Source organism: Xylocopa sonorina, chromosome 9 (assembly GCF_050948175.1).
Source record: "Xylocopa sonorina isolate GNS202 chromosome 9, iyXylSono1_principal, whole genome shotgun sequence".
Lineage (NCBI taxonomy): Eukaryota > Metazoa > Arthropoda > Insecta > Hymenoptera > Apidae > Xylocopa > Xylocopa sonorina.
In genome coordinates this window covers 5,044,141-5,063,980 of record NC_135201.1, presented here as the reverse complement: position 1 = coordinate 5,063,980, position 19,840 = coordinate 5,044,141, and the positions used below count along the sequence as shown (strand labels likewise).

General features: G+C 37.7%; 1 protein-coding gene across 1 annotated transcript; it reads right to left on the bottom strand.

The window, feature by feature from the left end:
• Positions 1-4,738: 4,738 nt before the first annotated feature.
• Dhc62b (Dynein heavy chain at 62B) lies at positions 4,739-19,485 on the bottom strand. The gene is made up of 29 exons (XM_076900746.1): positions 19,286-19,485; positions 18,773-19,149; positions 18,433-18,679; positions 17,895-18,293; positions 17,596-17,806; positions 17,243-17,516; positions 16,786-17,166; positions 16,589-16,682; positions 16,364-16,518; positions 15,989-16,274; positions 15,758-15,919; positions 15,482-15,693; positions 15,290-15,407; positions 14,701-14,941; positions 14,383-14,629; positions 11,099-14,276; positions 10,350-10,951; positions 9,826-10,112; positions 9,501-9,754; positions 9,055-9,351; positions 8,498-8,993; positions 7,633-8,378; positions 7,211-7,564; positions 6,637-7,103; positions 6,376-6,533; positions 6,063-6,309; positions 5,567-5,972; positions 5,202-5,465; positions 4,739-5,102 (listed from the first exon to the last, which is right to left on the bottom strand). Exons 1-29 carry the CDS (start codon positions 19,328-19,330, stop codon positions 4,752-4,754), a joined length of 11,556 nt encoding a protein of 3,851 aa, XP_076756861.1. The 5' UTR covers positions 19,331-19,485; the 3' UTR covers positions 4,739-4,751.
• Positions 19,486-19,840: the final 355 nt, after the last annotated feature.

Sequence of the window (19,840 nt, the reverse complement as noted above, 5' to 3'; positions counted from 1 at the left end):
AATATACTAGGACATCAGATTGCAAAGAAATCTTATAAACTAATGGGGAATCATCGTGCCCATCACCTTTTCCCCACCCAAGTAGCACATGGGCACGTAAATGGGGTCTTGGCAACGAACACGGAAAAGGAAACTGAAAATCCTAATCTAAATATAATGATTAGTACAAAAACAACAACACATATCAACTGTACTTCGGTTTATTTTTTATTTTATTTTTATTATTGGATAGGTGGGATATTGGGAGGGTAGGAGGATATATAGACACACAATAATATTCGAGCGATTTCATCATCAAAGCAAATGTTCTAAGGTATCAAAATATCATTCAAATTTAATGCTTCAATTTCGAAATAAACTCGTTGAAATAAAATTAAATGTTTTCTTGCACATGTAATTTAACATAGCTTCGATAAGCATATAAATAGACTTTAATATTTTAAAATCTCTAATTATACCAAATATAAACTCATTACATAATTTCTATTATACGATATCAACATGAATATTAAATGACTGGAACATTTAATGTTCTTAATAAATGTACACAGTATAATTAATAATGATACAGGTCACATTATTAAATGTTCATACGATAATTATAATTATTACAGATACGAAGTCGGAGGACATCCGACTTCATCACTAAATACTGCTGAATTAAGGCAGTATATGATATTATTCATTTCTTTATATAAGATCTATCAAAGATATTATATTTGTATATATATATGTATATGCATGTACGTAAGATTACAATTAATACTAATAAAAGTATTTCATTTGTATAAATGTTCATATATAATGCATTACTTTTAAATTTACTAGACATTCATAATGGACGTGTATAGATCATGAATATTATATTACTCATATTTATTTATTTCATAAATATCATTATTATTGTTATATTATTAACGTTATATTGTAATATTTAAAAACGCGAAGTGCAAGAAAACGTAACCTGATCTAGTAAATGATACACATAAGTTAAATTTTGGTGTTCACAGGTACAATATACCTGTTGTCACTATGCTCGTTAAACAAATTCTACGTAATTACAACCAGTCACCTGTGCCGATTTGGACCTTTCATCCTACGACATGATTGAGTGACCAGAGGAACTTGAAAGCATGCGACTCACCGACCGTAGAATCGTAGAGATGCTGCTTATGTCTGGAAGAAGTCATCAGAGATGCTTATAATGTCTGGAGGAAGTCATCGGAGATGCTGCTGATATCTGGAGGAACTACTGCTGCTCCTGCTGCTGCCTCAGTGAAGTGGTTGAAGATATGGCAAATGCCTGAAGAAAGTCATATTATGAATTAAAATTCATGTTACCACACAATGAATCGGTTAGGAATAAATATTAAGAAATGTTGCTTACCCCTAGGACATCATGAACGTTGTCGTCAGGGTAGAAATGGTAGGATGAATTCATCGTAGATGTAATAGCTGTAAAACTTCAAAAAGGAGGAAATTATTAGGATTAGGTTTACGAAAATGTTTATTGAAATCTACAGTTTCATAATTAAAACAGAAAATATAATTACATTTTTGGCTCCTGGAGCACAGCAATATCTATTTCAAGCAGGCGATGATGTGACTCTAATATACCGGATATAAATATTAAAAAAAAAAATAATAATAAATAAAAGTCTATTATAATATTGTAATAAAAAATATTATAATTTACGAAGCAAACACTGACTCTAGTCTCGCGTATGGTTACTATGACAAATTAAATATAATTATAATTAGAGCAGCTGTGCTCTAAAAAATTAAAAAATTAAACGCAGCAAACACTGACTCTACCAACCGCATTGCGCGCGGTCATCAAAATTTTCTGGAAGAAACTATTATTAGTGAGGGGACAAAGGAAAGAAATAAATAAGACACAAATTTATTTTTCACATTACTTTCTAATTTCTTCGAGCGTTTGTTCATGAAAATAACTCTTCGCTAAAGCTACTAAAGCTGTGTGGAATATAGATATGAAATAACATGTATAAGTATTATAAAATATTTGCAAATATTGCAAATTGTTAATTAATAACACATGACTGATCTGTATGATTTTTACTTTGACACCATTTGTCATCAGAATTTAAAACATATTGAAATTTACTAATTTGTTAATTATATCATATGTTATAAGCTAATCATTTATTACTCATTACATATATATAATGAATTAAAATTTAGATTTTACCACATGATGAACCAATTAAGAAATAATATAAATGATTCACCTTTCACCTTTAAGATAATTCTTTTTTAATAATAAATTCAATATTACCATAAAGTCTCCATAAATACTACTCCATAAATACTTCTACTGCCACTATCCCAATCGCCATTGGTCATTGTGATGTATATAAACTCGCATTTTACTCATTTGGAATGTCTCAATTAGTAATCTATAACAATGCAGAATAAAGCAGTTGTAATCAGAATGTGTAATAGTAAAACCAACTGTGTTGAAAATATGCAATAATCAAACCCAAATCTCATTTTAAAAGTGCAAAAAATCTATAGAAGATTGTAAGAATGAAATGCACGAACAACAAATAGACAAAGAAAATTCAGAAAATTAATTTACACTTAGAATACTGATAACGTTCAATATATAATTAACCAAGAGTAGGTATCAGTTGAATAAAGAGTTGATAACGATAAAGATGCTTGTAGGATAAAAACTGTCAATATTCTGCAGTCGATAAGCAAGTTTGTTACATACCTCGGAAACAGCGAGACAGGTTCCGACAGGTACGACAGGAGAATTCACACTAGCACGCCGTATACCCCACTCCGCTTGCTCACTCGACGACGCAATTCCCCACTCCGCTGACGCTGTAAACAGAGCACCAAATTGAAATTGTGTTTCTAGAATACCATGTACACGCGCAAAAATGTCAAACGACAACTTATTTAATATCAAAACTTCGAAATGAAAATTTACAGCAAAGATGAGAAAAGACGCTGCCGCCATGACAGCTGGAACTATTCACCAAGGGATTTGAATCTCGACGCGTGCGCATTCGAACATTAACACAATCGCTACTTCAAACTCAAATGTACCTTAACAAAAACAAATATACAATTGTACTCACTAATTTATCGAGATGACAATTGTTGTATGATCAGAGAATCCCGATTTACTTGTAAATTTCTTGAAGGAGAGTTATTTTGTTCCTACGTTGTTTACTGTATCAAGTACAGTTTATATTTAGTGAACGGCAGATGAGTTGTAAATTTCTTGAAGAAGAGTTATTTTGTTTTTATGTTTTTTACTGTATCAAATACAGTTTGTTGTGAATAGCAGACAATTTGTAAATTTCTTGAACGAGAGTTTAGTGAACTGGAGTTGCTTCGTTCCTACGTCCTTCTCCGCGACAAGTCAAGATTAATAATGCGGATTGTATGAAAAAATCACCCCCTTATATACCCAACGTAGGTGCAAACCGTTAACCAATCAGATCGCTCGGTTGAAAAACATTAACCAATGAAGCGATCTGATTGATTAATTGCTGCTACTACGTTTGGGTATATAAGGGCACGACTTTTTTGCACTAATTTTAATATCAAACTTGACTTGTTAGAGGGAGGAACGTCAGCGCTTGCACTTACATTTAGTATACATATAAGGGCAATTAATTTATTCTATAAGGTTGACTTTTTCAATCCAAGGTGATAGAGCTGGTTGGTAGAAACAACAATGAATTACACTAATGAATATTTTAGATCTACGAATACCACATATCGAATAATTTACGTTGAAAACGATAAAATCACATTTCTTTTACACTTGTGTTTCTTTTTTAGCATTTGGTACATCATATGATATCATTTAATATCATTTTAGTACATAATGTACTGCAATATTCGTAATTAACATTGTATAAATAATAAAATGATAGAGGATAATATTATATATGTTATACATATTTTACACGTACATAGGACAATACAAATTTCTTTGTGCAAATTATCTAGTAGAATGTATATCATAACACAACAGTGCGTACTTTTCTGAGAAAAATACGCACGAGAATTTTCCTGAAACTCCTATTTTTGGGACGTGTCTTTTGTAGTAGATTTTCAGTTAGCTGATTTGTTTACAGTTGAAACAGATAGCGAAATACCAAGCCCACGAATTGGAAGGTAACAACATAGAAGAAAACTACGTTCGCGCGCCTTTGGCCTCGTTCGGACATGCGGAAACATGCCTACGGAACATGCGGAGAGTGACATCGGCAGTCAGTTTGTATCGTCGTCGATTAGTGGTAAGATGTGCCGTCCTCTGTTGTCGGTATAACCTGTCCAGACACGCTTCTATTTTCGAGGTACGTTCACAAGGTTGCTTATCAACTACATAGTATTTTGTTGTAAATGTCTATAAAAAAGATGTTTTATTTGATAAAAATTTGTGTAAAAGGAGGGAGGATGGGATGTGGCTAGGGTGGGTCTCCATTCGCAGCAACCTCCACGTGGTGAGACCCGGGCACAATATATTTGATATATGATCGTTAATTACATCATACGACGCTATGGTATAATTAAAAATTATATAACAAATAGTATAAGCAAATGGCTGCCATAGGATGAATGTTGTTAAATTAATTTAGAATAGAATATTTTCGAGTTTAATTATAATAGATGATAGAGTTTTTCAATTAATTCTCTTTATTATAAGTGTAGAGATATTTTGAAGAGTATAGATATTTTGAAGGTAAGAGTTATCTATTAATTTAATTATCAAGTTGACAAAGTAGAGCCAATCCTCTTTTAATCCAATGACTGACAGGGTAGTCGGTATCTAAAAGGATTGATAAGACATAATTGGTAGAATGTCCGGTTGTCTTAAGAACACCAAAACGTGCTGAAGTTATGTAAAGGGGACACTCGTATCGGTTTCCTACACGAAGCGAATCCACTATACATGGTTTCATCCAGATGATCGGTATCGGATCCCAAAGAATTTTCGGATAACTTTCCGCCAACAACATACTTCGCATATCCCATCTTGCTCCAACCAAATACATCCCGTAAACGTATACACCATCGACTGGAGATGTATGCAATTCGTATGCAGGAAGAACCTAGCAAATAACGAGAAACGTTATATTGCTGAAGTTTCGCAACCTTTCTTGATGCATTAATGGACGAGAGCATTGTTGAGATATAATTGTAATAAAAACCTCAAAATCAAAATCGATTCTATCTATAGGTATTTTGTACTTTCTTGCAAAGTTCTGGGTTGTCGCCGTAAGGAAAGCATGCACAAATGAGAAACCAGATATCCAAAATGTCGGTGGTTTATTCTCCTTCAGCCACTTTCGGAAAAAGCTTAGTCGATCAAGAAAATCGTTGATAAAGTTCGATAACGGTTTTAAACTTGGATATGCGCATGCTTTTATCCAAGATGGCGGAATTCTTGCACTTAATATGTAAACACCTAAAATCTAGAATATACGATTTTCTATCTAGATATATAGTTAAATATATATTTATTATATATAAGTAATTAGATTATAGATAGGCATTAGATTTCTCGAAGTAGTACCTCTATCATAGGTGTCATCACTATCAATCCTTTTACTGCTTTCTCCAGCATAGTGAGAGATTGGCGAATCTCCTGTAAGAGGGTATTGTATCTTTCCAATTCTTGTATCAGAACAGTGTTCATCGATTCCATGTAAGTAACTGGGTAGGTTTTTTGCGCTTCTTCAATGTCAAATAATTCAGGCATTCTGTTGTATATGTCATCTTTCATGTTCAATAACATTTCGTCCTGTTTCGTTGTGTCTCCTACCACCACTGCTCCTTGAACTAACATCATAGATTGAAAGAAATTATTCGCTAGCTCAAGATCTCGCGTGATTCCTGCATTCATGTGCAAACCAAGCACCTCTGGTGGTGGATTTAACGGAATACCTTGAATTTGTTTGATATAATCTTCGTATTCGTGTCTAGATATGCGTGCACGCGAAGAAAGCAAAACGCATTAATCTTTTTTTTGTACAACGAGAAGAGTCTATTATAGAAACAATTATAAGTACCTTTTGGGTAAAGCGTATTCGAAACCGATATCTGCGAAGGTATAATTCGGATCTGTGATTACGTTCTGATTGTAAAAATCGTGTAATATCGTGTTCAAACATCTTCGATCTCTGTCGTCGGTGACTCTACCGCCATAATTACATTCTCCTGTTAAGTACACAATGGCTTTGAAGGGGACATCTTCGTAATCATTTATATATAGCTGAAGCTGTTGTGCGGATATCTGAAGATCAGATTCATTGAAGCCTGCATCATGGAACTTTTTAGTATACATTATACGTATAAACTGGAATAATAACTATTCATACGAACTATATTTTATGTTCCATCCCTGGGCACCGTAATTCCGTCTTTCCTGCACTACCGCATGGAAAAAGCACAACGCGTACAATAATTTCGAGTACGTTCTCTTTTTGTTGGATTTGGTGTCAAAAAAATCCAGATCTTTGGTTGCTTCGGATTTGTAAGACCTAGCGATTGAAGGCATTTACTTGTTCGTAAGAAAAACATTTTCTCTCACTCTCGTTCTATCGAAATATTTAAGCGTAAGGACAGAAAAGTGATTAAACGAACCTCATAATATTGTTTTGCAATCCTGTTGGCGGTTCGTTTGTCATTTTTACACCGTTTTGTAGGATCGTAATCGGAAAGTGATCGGAGGGATAACTGGTGAGCCACAAGCGAAAATTGACGTGCGTATTCGAGGGATCGAAGCGTTCACAGATACTTTCCATCATCGGCATCCAAGAGGCGGCTAAGTGACAATTTTGTAGACACACCCACTCGCCATCGTTTTGCGCTTGCTCGATTAACTTTTGGGCAATCGGCCCTTGGCCTTGTCCGAGCGAGATCGAATTAAATCTTTCCAGGAATTGCATGCTCTCTGCGAACTTTGTCAGCGCCTCCATCGGATCAGAGCCAGTAGATAAAATGAAAATCAACGGTATCAGAGAACTTGAGTCTGCATAGGACTTGGAAATGTCGAAAGGTGGCGGTACCACGAATTTCAAACCCATTCCGGCTTCCACGAATTGTTGTATCTAAATCATTTTAATCAAAGATGTTTAATCAAAATGTTTTAAAACGTCTTAAAATCGAACAAAGTATAAAAGGATGAATAAAAGAACGTAGAGTTGATCTACTTTACCATGATCATCACTTTGTCGGTTCTGATCATCCTAGTGACAATCAGCTTTTGAAACGTTGTTAAACTATTCTCCCACGGGTGTGGAATTGTTGCATTTTCCGGATTTGAAAGATCGTAATATTGCTTCCACGCGTTCAAATTCCGCAGAAAGCTCGCTTGAAAATCAACGAAGCTGGGTAGTACATGAACTCTGCAAATTTCACCCCAAGATTTATCCGGAAGCCAATTGGATGCTGGATTATCTGGTATCGTAGCTAGTGCGACACCTCCTGACAAAAAGAACGTTATCTCTTCCGTTGTGATCATTTCTTCCGACACCAAAATTGTCGTATATAAGATGAATGAATATAGAATCTGAAATAAAGAGATCGATGAAACGTCGCATTGAAATTTTCAACGCAATAAGCGTAACGGGAGTTTACCTTGTCCTTCTCGAATAGTGATCTACAAACGTTTTGGTACAAATTGTAAGTAAAAGTTTCTCGTAAGAACGCGAGTCTTCTCTCGAGAATTTTACTCTTGTTTGCAGTATCGATGGAATTAATGTACAAATTAATGAACCATGCCAATGAATATTGGTACATTGGATCGATGTTGGGCAGATTGGTAATCGTGTAATACAGGGCAGAACTGTGTCTCGCGATAGGCTTGTAATTCTGTCGGAATTTTTCGATTTGTATTTCTGTTTTTACAGCTGCAGCTTGCTTCTTTAATATATCAGTTGAAAGAAGTTTAGACGAGTCCAAGATCTCTATAGCTTCTTCGTCTTCCAAAATACTGGCACCGGACGCTTCTAACGTTCTCAAAATATTATCCTCCACTTGTTTCAAAGCTTTACGGTTCGCAGCACTCTGAACGATCAAGTATTCTCGTTTTTCTTGCAAATCTGGTCTCTCTTTTGCCACCACGATGCCTAACAGTTGATCTTCCAAGGCACTTATCGTCAGTGCAAAGTTAATCAGAGTCACTTTGTTGAAAATCTCTGGTAGATAGTGCGGGTTTCGTAATTTCGTCGTTATGTACAATCTGAAGCCCAAGTCGTATTCGATCACTTTTTCGCCGAGCGTGATGTACCACAAGCTACCCATTTTGTATATAGCCTTCGTCAATATCGGATCAAGAGGCGGTGTTAAATCTTCAAGAACGTTCTCTATAAGCACTGGTTTTCCTAAACTCAGATATAAGAAAACTGTTTAGGAACATGTCAATATTAAAGTCAGCGATGGCCAGAACCTTGGTGAACCTACATATGTCGTCTTTAAAGTGTACGATTAATAATTGCGTTACCGTATTCTAAAGCCTGTTCTATGATGTTCATGTAATTCGCGTCTGTCAGTTTGATGATTTCGAGTTCATTTTGTTTCTCCATATTACGAATCCATTTGTTTGCCTGGCTCTGAGGATCGACGAACAGACTCCATCTTTTCGAGTTGTCCATGATGATGGCATTCTCAGTAGAGAACAAATCTCGAGGTAGTCCAAATATATTCCAGGAATTGATTTTTATCTCGGATCCAAGCACTTCGACCAAGTCGTACGTTTCCGAGCATGGAATTTTTAAGCTCTTTACGTAAACGTGCCATTTTTCTGAACTCTCTAAACGATATGTCGACGTGAAGGGCCCCAAATATGCTATCGTACCGCAGGAAATTAAAATATCACCCGGCAAAGTGTCATAAGACTTTTGTAAGTTCTCTGCTGCATATGTCCAACGATCCTTCTCTCCTCCCAAACCGCTGATTAATTTCTCAGCTCGAATCAACTGGTTTCTACATTTTGTTACCTAAGGACACGCAATTAACATTTAATGCTTCGTATATAATTTGTTTACATTTCTATTATACCTCGGCCTCTAGCTCAATCTTCTTGGCAAGGGTTACTTGCAGTCTTTCATTAAGAATGTTCAATTTTTTCGTCAGCTCGGCCAGCATTTCGCGTCTCTCGTTCAAGAATTTCATAGTGTTTTCGTAATCTCGTTCCGCAGCTTCGAGTTTCGCTTTCTTCGGAGCAACTACCTTCACCACCGCATCGTACAAAACCATCGCTCTCACCCATTTGCAGAGACCCTCGGCTGCCGACGAAGCCCGCGCTACGACCTTCGGCTCGAAGTTTTTGTCCGTCAAATAAGTCGTTTTGATTTCCTGTAACCACCAAGACTTTCTTTGTTCATACGAAATGGTTTCAGTTGATTTTTCTGTAAAGAAATCGATCCTTTGAAAAAGCAAATCAAAATCGACGTCTTCCTAATACAGACAAGGTGTCGCAGATAATGAGTAACCATTAGCGATACCTGTATTATATGCGGCGGTATATTATCTTTATCGTATTGGCGTAAAGTTTCCAAAAACCTCATATCACCTAACAAACGTTTGCTAGGACCCCAGTAGTCGGACACTTTTTTACCGGTGGCTGGATCTTCAATTTTAATAGGTGGTATACTCAACATCACGCATACTGCAGCCATTACGAGTCTTACTCCAGCTGGAGGACTTCTCATCGTTCTTACAACTGCTATATCCGCCGGTTTTAAAGTATCCAGAGCCGCTATATAATAATACAATAATGTTAGCATAAGTTAAAGTGAAAATTACGAGTAATATAAAGGACACTTATACCTAATGCATCTTCTAAGGCTGGCAAAGCCTCTGCCAGGTCCGCCTCGCATTCTGTCTTCAAATTCATCGCGATTTTAGCCTGTACATTTGCCATGTCTTCATCTTTCTTTACCATGATTCTTGCCTTTTCGACGCTGACATTCTCTGTCTCGATTTTCTTCATAGTTTCGGCCGTTTCTTTGGCAGACGCTTCGAGTTGGGGACGTAATTTCGAAAGCGTTACCCTCATTCGACCAATTTGTACAGCTGCGTATTCTAATTTATCCAGTCCACTAACGTAACGATTTCTGCAATTGAAAAAGAAACATGTAAATCGTTGATACAATTTTATTATCAATTTATCATTGTATATATGTATAGCTACTTTATTGTCGCGTAAGTCTTTCTTATACTTTAAACTTAAACGGGAGGTGCCATTGTACTCCTATTTATCTTAGTTCGTTTTTATATTTTTTCAATTCACTTCATTGAAATGAATAAATAAGTAAATAACTATAATTGATAAATTTTCGTTAAGTATGTACTTGGCGGCACTAAGTTCTTCTTGTTTCTCCTTCATAAGCTTCGCATAGGTTTGTATAAGATCCAAAAAGCCAGCCGTCGTGACATAGGTTTTCCTCCCAGTGACATTGTAAAATCGGGTGCTGATATCTTTGGCGCAAACGTGAAAAAATTTGCACGCAATTACGGCGTTGATTTTCACACGCTCGTCGATATTAATGTGAGTGGTGCTAAGTAAAGCCACCTGTTCCAGCGCGTCTTCCGGCCAAACATCAAACCAGTCAATTGTGCAGCAATTCACGAGGCTTGGATAAAGTCGTAGTCTGATTCTGAATGTGTCTCCAATAGGACTGAAGCAGAGCATTATGTGCAATTTCTCTTTGCAACGATTTACAAAAAAGGCGAGAATCGATAGCACCGATATGTCTATGTTCCGGTTGCCACCCTGAGCGGCTAAACGGGTTGCCTCGATGATCTCTTGTCTCTCTTCGATGGTGAACAAATTTGGTACCTCGCCAGAATTTAACAAACTGTCGATGTCGTTCAGAAAGATTTCACGCTTTATCTGCCCTTCGGTGACTAGGAACACGAAATCCTTTCCCAATCCACCGGAATTCATCAATATCTAAATAACGCAAAATAGAAAATATTATAAAATGGATGATTTAGTCACATTTAATCATAATGAATCATTATCGCGTTGCTAAGGTAAAAGTGGAAGATCTCCTCGATCAGACATTAAAGGGGGAGATCTACACGTTGTACCACGAACCTTCTTTATATCATCTCGCCATTCTTGTACACCGTACGTGCTGCCCATTTCTGGTTGAAACAAACCATGACCAGCCATGTTGGAGGCTAGTTTTGTCAATGATTGCCTACCGGATCCACCTACGCCTACCATTAACAAGCTACCACAAGGAATCACGAGTATACGACAAATTCTTGCAAGATGTTCCAGTGCGTAACGGAATAAGACGATATCCATCTTATGCCTGTGCGTGAGATTGTACTCCTCGAGGCAAGAAATCGCTACTTCCGAATATTCCTCCATCGACTTCACTTCTTCGTACCGACGATCCGCCGGAATGGTATCGATATCCATAAAAGTACCGAATATGAGGCTTCGTAAACTTTCCTCCGATAATTGGTCGTCGAATTTCGGCAGATGACCGAACACCGTGTCGAAGGACTCCTTCAGATTGCTCCCTACCGCTTCCTTGATCCTTAGAAACAACCAGTGTCGGTCTTGTTCGTCGATTAAACGGTCGCTGAATACTCGTAAAATTTCGTGAGTCCACAATTTCGTGAAATCTGACTTGGAATCGACAGATTCTTCTTTGATCATTGTGCAGCCAGTTATCACGCGCGAAAAGTCGCGCAAGTTGAAGAGGTAGTGAGACTTGGTTGGCGTCGGTCTGAGCTCCTTTTGGGCGTTGTTAAAAATATTCATGGTTGCGTTCACGATCTCAATGATAGTCGGCATAGCCGCAGTGGTGAAACCGTTCCGTTGTAAGCCTATAAACGCAATGTTTGTAAAAATTCTGACAACAGTGTCTTCGGAGAAACGGTCAATGTTAAATAAATTGAAATGCCTGAGGAATCTTTGGTACAATTCTTGTCTACTACCGCCTGGCGGGGCCATGGCGCAAACAAACATGGTGTCGTATATACGGACCGTTTCTGGTTTCTTCAGATCGAACCAAAGTCTGTGATCGAAGAACTGTCGAAGTAGCTCGATCGGTGGTTGGGATCCGTATGTCTCTTTCGCAGGCATATTGACATCGTCGATGAACACAATGCAGTGCGTGCCAGGCAAAGGACCGAATCGGTTTCTGCGTCTTTTGTACAGTTTCAACACAACTAACTCCTGCGTTTGCCCCGCGGTGATGTTTGGAGTAAATGTAATAAAATTCGGCAGATAATCTTTCTCGTCTAACTTGTTCATGATCAAATCCTTGATATAGAAACTTTTTCCTGTCCCTGTTTCCCCGTACAAGAGGAAGCGTTTGCGGTGATTGATGTGTTTCAGAAAGAGAGTTTGATATTTTACCGTGTCGATGGTGGGAATCATCAGTTGCACGATACTTCCTGTATCTAAGTATTCCTCTTGTCTAGCCGTGTCCGCGAATCGTCTCCATGCGCCTCTTCCTCGGTACGTGTAATAGCAATCGTGAATCAAGTCGTCCGGCAGCGAGATCAAGGATTCACCGATAAACTCGGGGATCGGGTGTTCCGTTTGTTCGTTTTTCCAAAAGCTCAAATAAAACGTGTTAAATTTCACGCGGGAAGCGTAATCGAGCGTACCCGCGGCACCCCAAACCATCGACGTTAACATAGTAGCCTGCAGCCAAGATACAATGAATTGATCATATGTTTTTGGGTTTTGCTCGACCGCATCCTCCAAATAAATCTCGAAGAGGCTCATCGTCGATACAACTTGATGAATTTGACCAGCGGCAATTGTCATACGGCAAGTTTTTCGAATAAATTCCAAACAAGGTTCGATCAACCAGTAGAATAGTTCTCTGATGTTCTCTTCGTGACCTTCTTTCCACGATGGATTCAAATCGTTTATCCAAGAACGAACGAATGGTTTCCAACCGAGAACACGCGGTTCTATGTATATCATTCCACAACGAGAGACTGTTGCAGGGGATGCGTGCAATAGATCCATCGCCTCGAAGATCATCGACATCACGTTGGACATTTGCATCACCTCGCCGGATGTCAAGCATAGCTTTTTATTGTCGTCGAGAACGGTATTGAGATTCTCGATCCACACTGCGTCGACTGGTCCATCGAAGATAATCCATTTCTTGTCAGGAGTGCTTTCCGTGCAATACCTTCGAAACGCAACTGCGCATACGCCATCGGTCCATTCGGAGGAAACTGGATCAAAGAATCCATACAGCTGCCCTAATGTAATAGATTTCGGATTGATCGTATAGTATTTCGTTTTTGCTCCATTTTCATCGTTCCATTCATACATCAAAGTTAGAGCATCCGCCAAGGTATGGAGAACGCAGGTCTTCCCACCGAATGGCTCCCCAACAAGCATAAAGCCATGACGGACAATCATCATCTCGTACGTTTGTATGATTTTTAAGAGGAAACCATCCACTGGTTGTAAATTACGTTTGTTAGCAACTTCGTGGACAGCCTTTAGGAGTACGTCGTAACTAGGCGACGGGAGCTCCAATCCAGGAAACAGATCAGAAACAATACCTTGGAAAAGTGGAACGTCGTGCGCCAAAAACTTTGGTAGATTCACATCGATCACAGACCTCAGCAAAAGTACCGATTCGTCCTCGTCTGGGAATTGTAATTTAATATTTTGCGCTGCCGTTAAAACTGTTTTCACGGCGCGCATTCCGTAATCGTAATGGGATTGCGTGGACAATTGCTCGGAACATAACTTGTATGTCGTAACAATTTTCGTGGAGAGTTCTCGGGCACTGCTAAACCCGGAAGAGTAAAGAAATATCTCAGCGATCATAGCGTAGTCCGGCACCATCATAGCGACCGTTCTAAAAAGAACTTTTAGATTATCGGGTAGCTCTGAGCGACCCGCATAGCCGGGATTCATTGTGATGCAAACGTAAACGGCAGGATTTAACGTCAATTCTGTGCCTTCGAATATGAATGTTTCCACATTAGCCCGTACCGCCTGAATGATGCACAGTATTTGTTGCGCAACTACTGATAATACTTCTAGCTCTATTCTGTTGAACTCGTCGAAGCAGGACCATGCGCCGCATGAAGCGAGACCTTTGAAGAACTTGCCCATATTTTTGTAATCGAGGCCCTCGGAACAGTTGAAAACGACGCATTGTACTGCTAGTGCTCTGCTCAAGTCTTTCGTACTCTCTGTTTTCCCAGTACCGGCTGGACCTTCTGGTGCTCCGTTCAAGTGTAACGAGTATGCCCCGATTAATGTACGGTAACATCTACAGACGAAATCTTATTAAACTCTTTCTCGATGATGCTATATTAATAGATGACATATACATTGTAGTTTTAGTTATTATAATTTCGTAATGTATTCTTCACTACCTATCCGTTAGAGGAGTAATAACTAGACGAGGACAGTTTCCGATGTATTCATATGCGTAAGCCACACTAGTATATATGATACGAACAAACACGTCGTCTTCCCAATAATAACGCAGTTGCGCTAACCATTCGAAGTCCGTTTCATTTACAATTTTCTGGTCGATCAACGACTTAACCACATCCATAGCGTGGACGTCTAGTGTAATCAGAGCATTCAAGGTGGTTCGATTCTGCTTCGAGAGAGATCCTAAGATCGTGAATCTTGTTTAGTTAGAGCAAACACTTTTAGATGAATCCTCATTTTTCATATTTCCATACCTCTAACCAGTTCAACCATTTCTAAGATTTGAGATCTGAGTTTCGCATGAAGCGTTTCCGTTGTCGAAGGAATGTGAGTCATAAGACTGTTCTGTACTTCCATGCTCCAATAAATTTGAGATACACATAAAACAACCATACCAGGCCATATACGTACCCATACTACTCGTTTAGTGACTTCATAATCGAGATAACTCATAAGGATTTCATGCCTTATAGATTTCACCATTTGTTCCTCGACCTGTAATAGCATAACATTTCATACCGCTACGTCTATTTGATTGAAAAATTCATGCATACGTACATATAATACCGAAAATACTTATTGCATCATTTCCCAATTGATATCGTACAACATTTGTCTAGTATTAATATCAGGTATGCCAGTAGATTTCAAGTATCAGAAACTCAGATATTATACTGATAATTAAATAATGTTGTAGAGTAGTGTGTTAATGTCACAATAAAATTTTTTAATCAAACTTTGTATTTTTTGTCTTATAATTAGTGATAATTGCAATTGATAGATGCAATAAATACTTCCAGTACTGTACGTACAAATACAAATATCTTGCAATCATCTATATACTTGAACGAGCCATCGTTCTACGCAGCCCCTTGCAGCAGCTGTTGAAATTTTTTCCTGCACTCTGACTTCCTCATTGTCTTCGCTAAACATCGACAATATTTCCAATTCTTCGTTAAATCTACCGAGTTATGCTTTATTAGAGAGTGAAAGTTTTCTGATTATCGCTTTTCCAATCATCTCTGCATGGTTTACCGCAGTCTATTTATGCCCTCGAAACATTTTCGAAGATGCGGTTGAACCCGTAGTGGGTCCTTCGTTTCGGACAATATTTCTAGCATATCATCGTTGCTCAAGAAGAAGAATCTTGGAAAGAAAAGCCTCTTCTTTTCCAAGTAGTTCATTACTCCATCGTTCACTTTTTCCATTAACATATTAGCCTCTTGCATGATTTCTAGAAGACCCACCTGCAAGTAAGCGTCGGTTATACAGCATTTGACATGTAATTATACAAGTTTAAATAACACTTACGGAGCCAGCGGTTTCTCGAACACGAGGATCCTTTGCAACGCTATTCATCGAGCTACGAAATATTCTGTCCACTTGAGAAAATAATATTTCTTCTTCGGGTAATTGCGCTACGATATCTTTGCTCGAAAAAATTGGTAACAAGTACATCCACTGTACTTGAACCTAATACATAGAAATATAAAGGTATAAAAAGGTGAGAAACAAATACCGGATGAAAACTTTTGAAAATACTTTGGTCCATTCTTCGATCGTTGATTGTATCCGTAGCAGAAGAAAGTAAAAATGTTTGACTTCTTCCTCGATGAGCTTGACAAATGCGGATCCTCGCATAGCTTGTACTTTCACGATGTGCTCCTCCAACAAAGCTTGTATATCATCCAAATGCGTCAAAATGTTGACTCCGGAGTCCTTATAAAGTACAATGGTAAAAAATACGTTATCCCATTCGCTGATCATCTTTGCCAGTAATTCCGCGAGCCCAAGTTGTTTCGTAGCGCTAATACTTATCGTTTCGTATCTTAATTGAGTATGAACAAATCAATGAATAAATGAATTTTATATTATTAATAAGGAGGTAAATGTGAAGAAATAAAGTAATCCCGTTACTTCTCTATTTCTTCCATTAAATCCATATTTACAATCTTCCGAAATGTTGTACCAGCATCAGGAGTGAGATCGAAGCCGGCTATAAGCGACATTTCGTCCCAGTGAATTTGCCGCATCGCGGGATTTCGAAAAACCGTCAGCAATGGTATATAATACTGCATAAAAATAATAATAACCACTTTAAAGAAACATTCTCATCAAAATTGTCCAAGTCTTAAAAATCACTTTGAACCACTTGATATCCTCGATAAGTTGATGACAAATTTTCAATGGCGCCGGCTGTTGAAAAGGATCTGGATCATCCGGTGATCCTTTGAAGCTAACGAAAATACCGATGTCTTAATCCTTCCAACATATCAATTATAGAAAAGCATCGAATACATGTTTATTCAAAACGATTGGACTAAATTTTGACTAGATACCTGTACGGATAATTCGTTGCAAGTTCCATTTTTATTCTCGTTCTGTATTGTTTGCTGATTTTATTAAAATCTGCGAAATAATCGGTAGTTTTGTTCTCAATATCGTTCGAGTCCAAGTACTCGAATGGACCGTCCAGCCAAACATCTCGATGTCTTTGCCACTGATAACCGCGATAAATTAACTCATAGTACGGCATTACGTTTTCCTTCAATTCATTGATACGAGGATATTGAGAGGGAGGATATTGAAATAGACTCTCCTCATCGTTAATGCTTTTTACCCTCTCATCCATACGATCGAAGCTACGTGCAAATTTTCGCATGTATTCTATGTACTCCCGTATGCGGCTTGCGTCATCCATATCATTCATAATTTCCAATCTGATGGGAGATTATATAAAATGTTAACTAGTTACGATTTAAAGATAATATTAATTTGGCTGTTGCGATTATTCACCTAGGGAACATGTTTTCTACATCCATATTTAGGGCTTCAATTTTTTTCACAAGTTCCTCTTCCAATTCAAATTTGATTTGTTCGTATGCAGCGCTATTTTGTTCGAATATCGGCCTTATTCGTTTTAACCAATGAATAGTCGTATTATTCAACTCAATGTGATCTTTGGTCAACGTCGTCATGCCGATTAATGAAGCCATCATGCGTAACGACAAAGTGATCTTCTCTTCCAATGATCTCATTAACGTTGACGCAGCCATTAACATATATTCACCTAAAATTGAAAATAATTCAATTTTTTTTACCGGTACCGGTATCACTTGTCTTGGAAATTTTTCGATTAATGTATCCACCTAATTCGAGTAACTCTTTGGTTGTATTAGGTATGTTTAAAGCACGTTCCTTTATGGATTCGAATGTATTACAAATTTCGAAATTATAGTTTTGGTGGCTCTTAACCAACTCCTCGATAATCATTGTGCGAACTTCGTCCGTACAACGAAGAAGTTCTTCTTTCGCTGCGGTTTGATGAATTATTCCTATCGAAAAATATTCATGATCCGGCTACAATAAAATTGTTCCTCATAACTTCGAGTTACTCTTTTCCAAACAAAAAAAAAACAGCTATAATGTACACATAATAATAGTTTACCATGCCGTTAATTTCTCGAATGAATTCATTGAAATCCTCGACTTTAGACACGCATTCTTGAAAAGTTCGTCCCGTGCTGACGTAACTAACGATTTTCTTACGCATTTCTGGATCGAAAACAACTCTGAATTTGTTACTTAGTTCTTCGACGTAGTTAGTGAAAGATTGAAACGTATTCTCTAGAACCTCTGCGAGACGACGATGCGTCTCTTCTAAATACCATTCTGGCAACAGAACTTTAATATGTTCGCGTTGGATCTTCACACCGACCCAAGAATCCAACGGCGGCAATTGTTGGCCAACGCGACTGATTTGATCAAGTATTGTATGAAATGCGCTGCAAATTTCACGCATCGTAGGATTAAGGGATAATTCGTTGTTCTCGCATCTTAACTGCAACTGAAATATATTATTGAGTGTTCGTTAATCGTCCAACCATTTGAATAACAAAGTTAAATCTTCTAGCCTGAACAGTAGCTTCAATTGTATTCATTTGATTCGATACTTTTTACCATAGTAAATGAATTGCAGATTATACCTTGAACAAAGGCACGGTTTGTTTGTCTCCTAAAATTTGAAGCATATGTTCGATGGTATTTATCATACGCGTAACCACTTGAAGGGCGAGCAAATTGTTAGCACAATTAAGAAAATCTGCTACGGAATGAGTCGGTACGTCGTGAAGATAACGAGGTTGAGAGATCAGTCGAACGATGTCACTGTAGTAGTTACTAGCTATCGTTAGGGCGCCTTTTTTTATATCGCTTTCCACTAAATCCAAGAATCTGCAACCGTTCGTTGTAAAGAAAGATAATTAAGTTCAGAAGATAAATTAATTTCGCGAGCTTCCGTTTCATTCTGTACTTTCACGTTATCACCTGTTAAAATCTAGATAATCCATTTTTTTTCGATAACGTCGAAAATCACAAATCCATTCTGGCATCAAGAGATGGGCTCTTGCCACTATGTTCCTTATCAGTCTGTGGGGTAAATAATATTTATTCCTAAATGCACATCGATTTCTCAAATACTTTGAATAAAACTCTGTTCGTCCAGCAAGTTTATATGGGGGAATGTGCTTTAAATCCACGTTACACGGATCCTGACAATCTATCGCTATAACTCGTCTGACCGCTAAATCATGCATCGCTTCGTAATAACGTGCCTTCATTTCGAACATTTGATCTTCGAAAATATCGATGTATTTGTTTCGCAGACTAGTCGATATTAAATTTCGTATGTTCATCTCCCAATTCTAAATGACGTTCAACATTTAGTTCATATAGAAATCTACTTTGCGATAGGGATGAATCAAGACGAGCGCGGCGCTTAATCCGCTTTAATTCATCCCATCATTGCGAGCGAATAGAACGTGTTTTAAAATTACATACGGGCAACAAAATATTCACGGGCAATTTACCCGCACACTCTTTCATCTTTGCATAGTAGGATTCTTGACTTTCTTCTAATTGACAATCCTTAGAAGGGTGACAATAACTTTCTGTCGTTCCATGGTTAACTTTTGACTTTATAACCGCTAATTCTAGCACGTTTCGAGCATCTTCGATGTCCGTATCCTTTCGCAAAGAAACAAATAATTTCAAATTCACTCTGGTAGGGGAATAATAATTTTTTCTGTACCTTTAGGAACTGAAGTACATTTTTGGAAAATTTCTCAATGTTCGAGCGATAATTGAAACTCGGCGTTGGACTTGTTTCGGAGATCAGACATTGATCTTCTTCAGCGTCTGGCATCTTTAACTTTCTTGTCTCCAAAGTATTCGTTAACGAATATTTTCTCGTTTATATCGGGAGTCGTGAACAAGGTATCAAATCTGCGATTGAAAGTCGATATTGAGTACTGCCACTTGTTTCGAAACATTCCGGAAGTTAGCCACGAGTTACAAATCGTGTGGCTGTTGAAATTATTCCGCTTAAATTATTCT

Excerpts from the sequence above, each read along its gene's own strand:
- Dhc62b (XM_076900746.1), bottom strand. The coding sequence starts at position 19,330 with ATGAAAGAGTGTGCGGGTAAATTGCCCGTGAATATTTTGTTGCCC. Across the intron at positions 14,942-15,289 it reads TAGAACGATGGCTCGTTCAA|GTCGAGGAACAAATGGTGAA; the intron begins GTATATAGATGA and ends ATGCTATTACAG. Across the intron at positions 7,565-7,632 it reads CACTATTCGAGAAGGACAAG|ATTCTATATTCATTCATCTT; the intron begins GTAAACTCCCGT and ends TCTTTATTTCAG.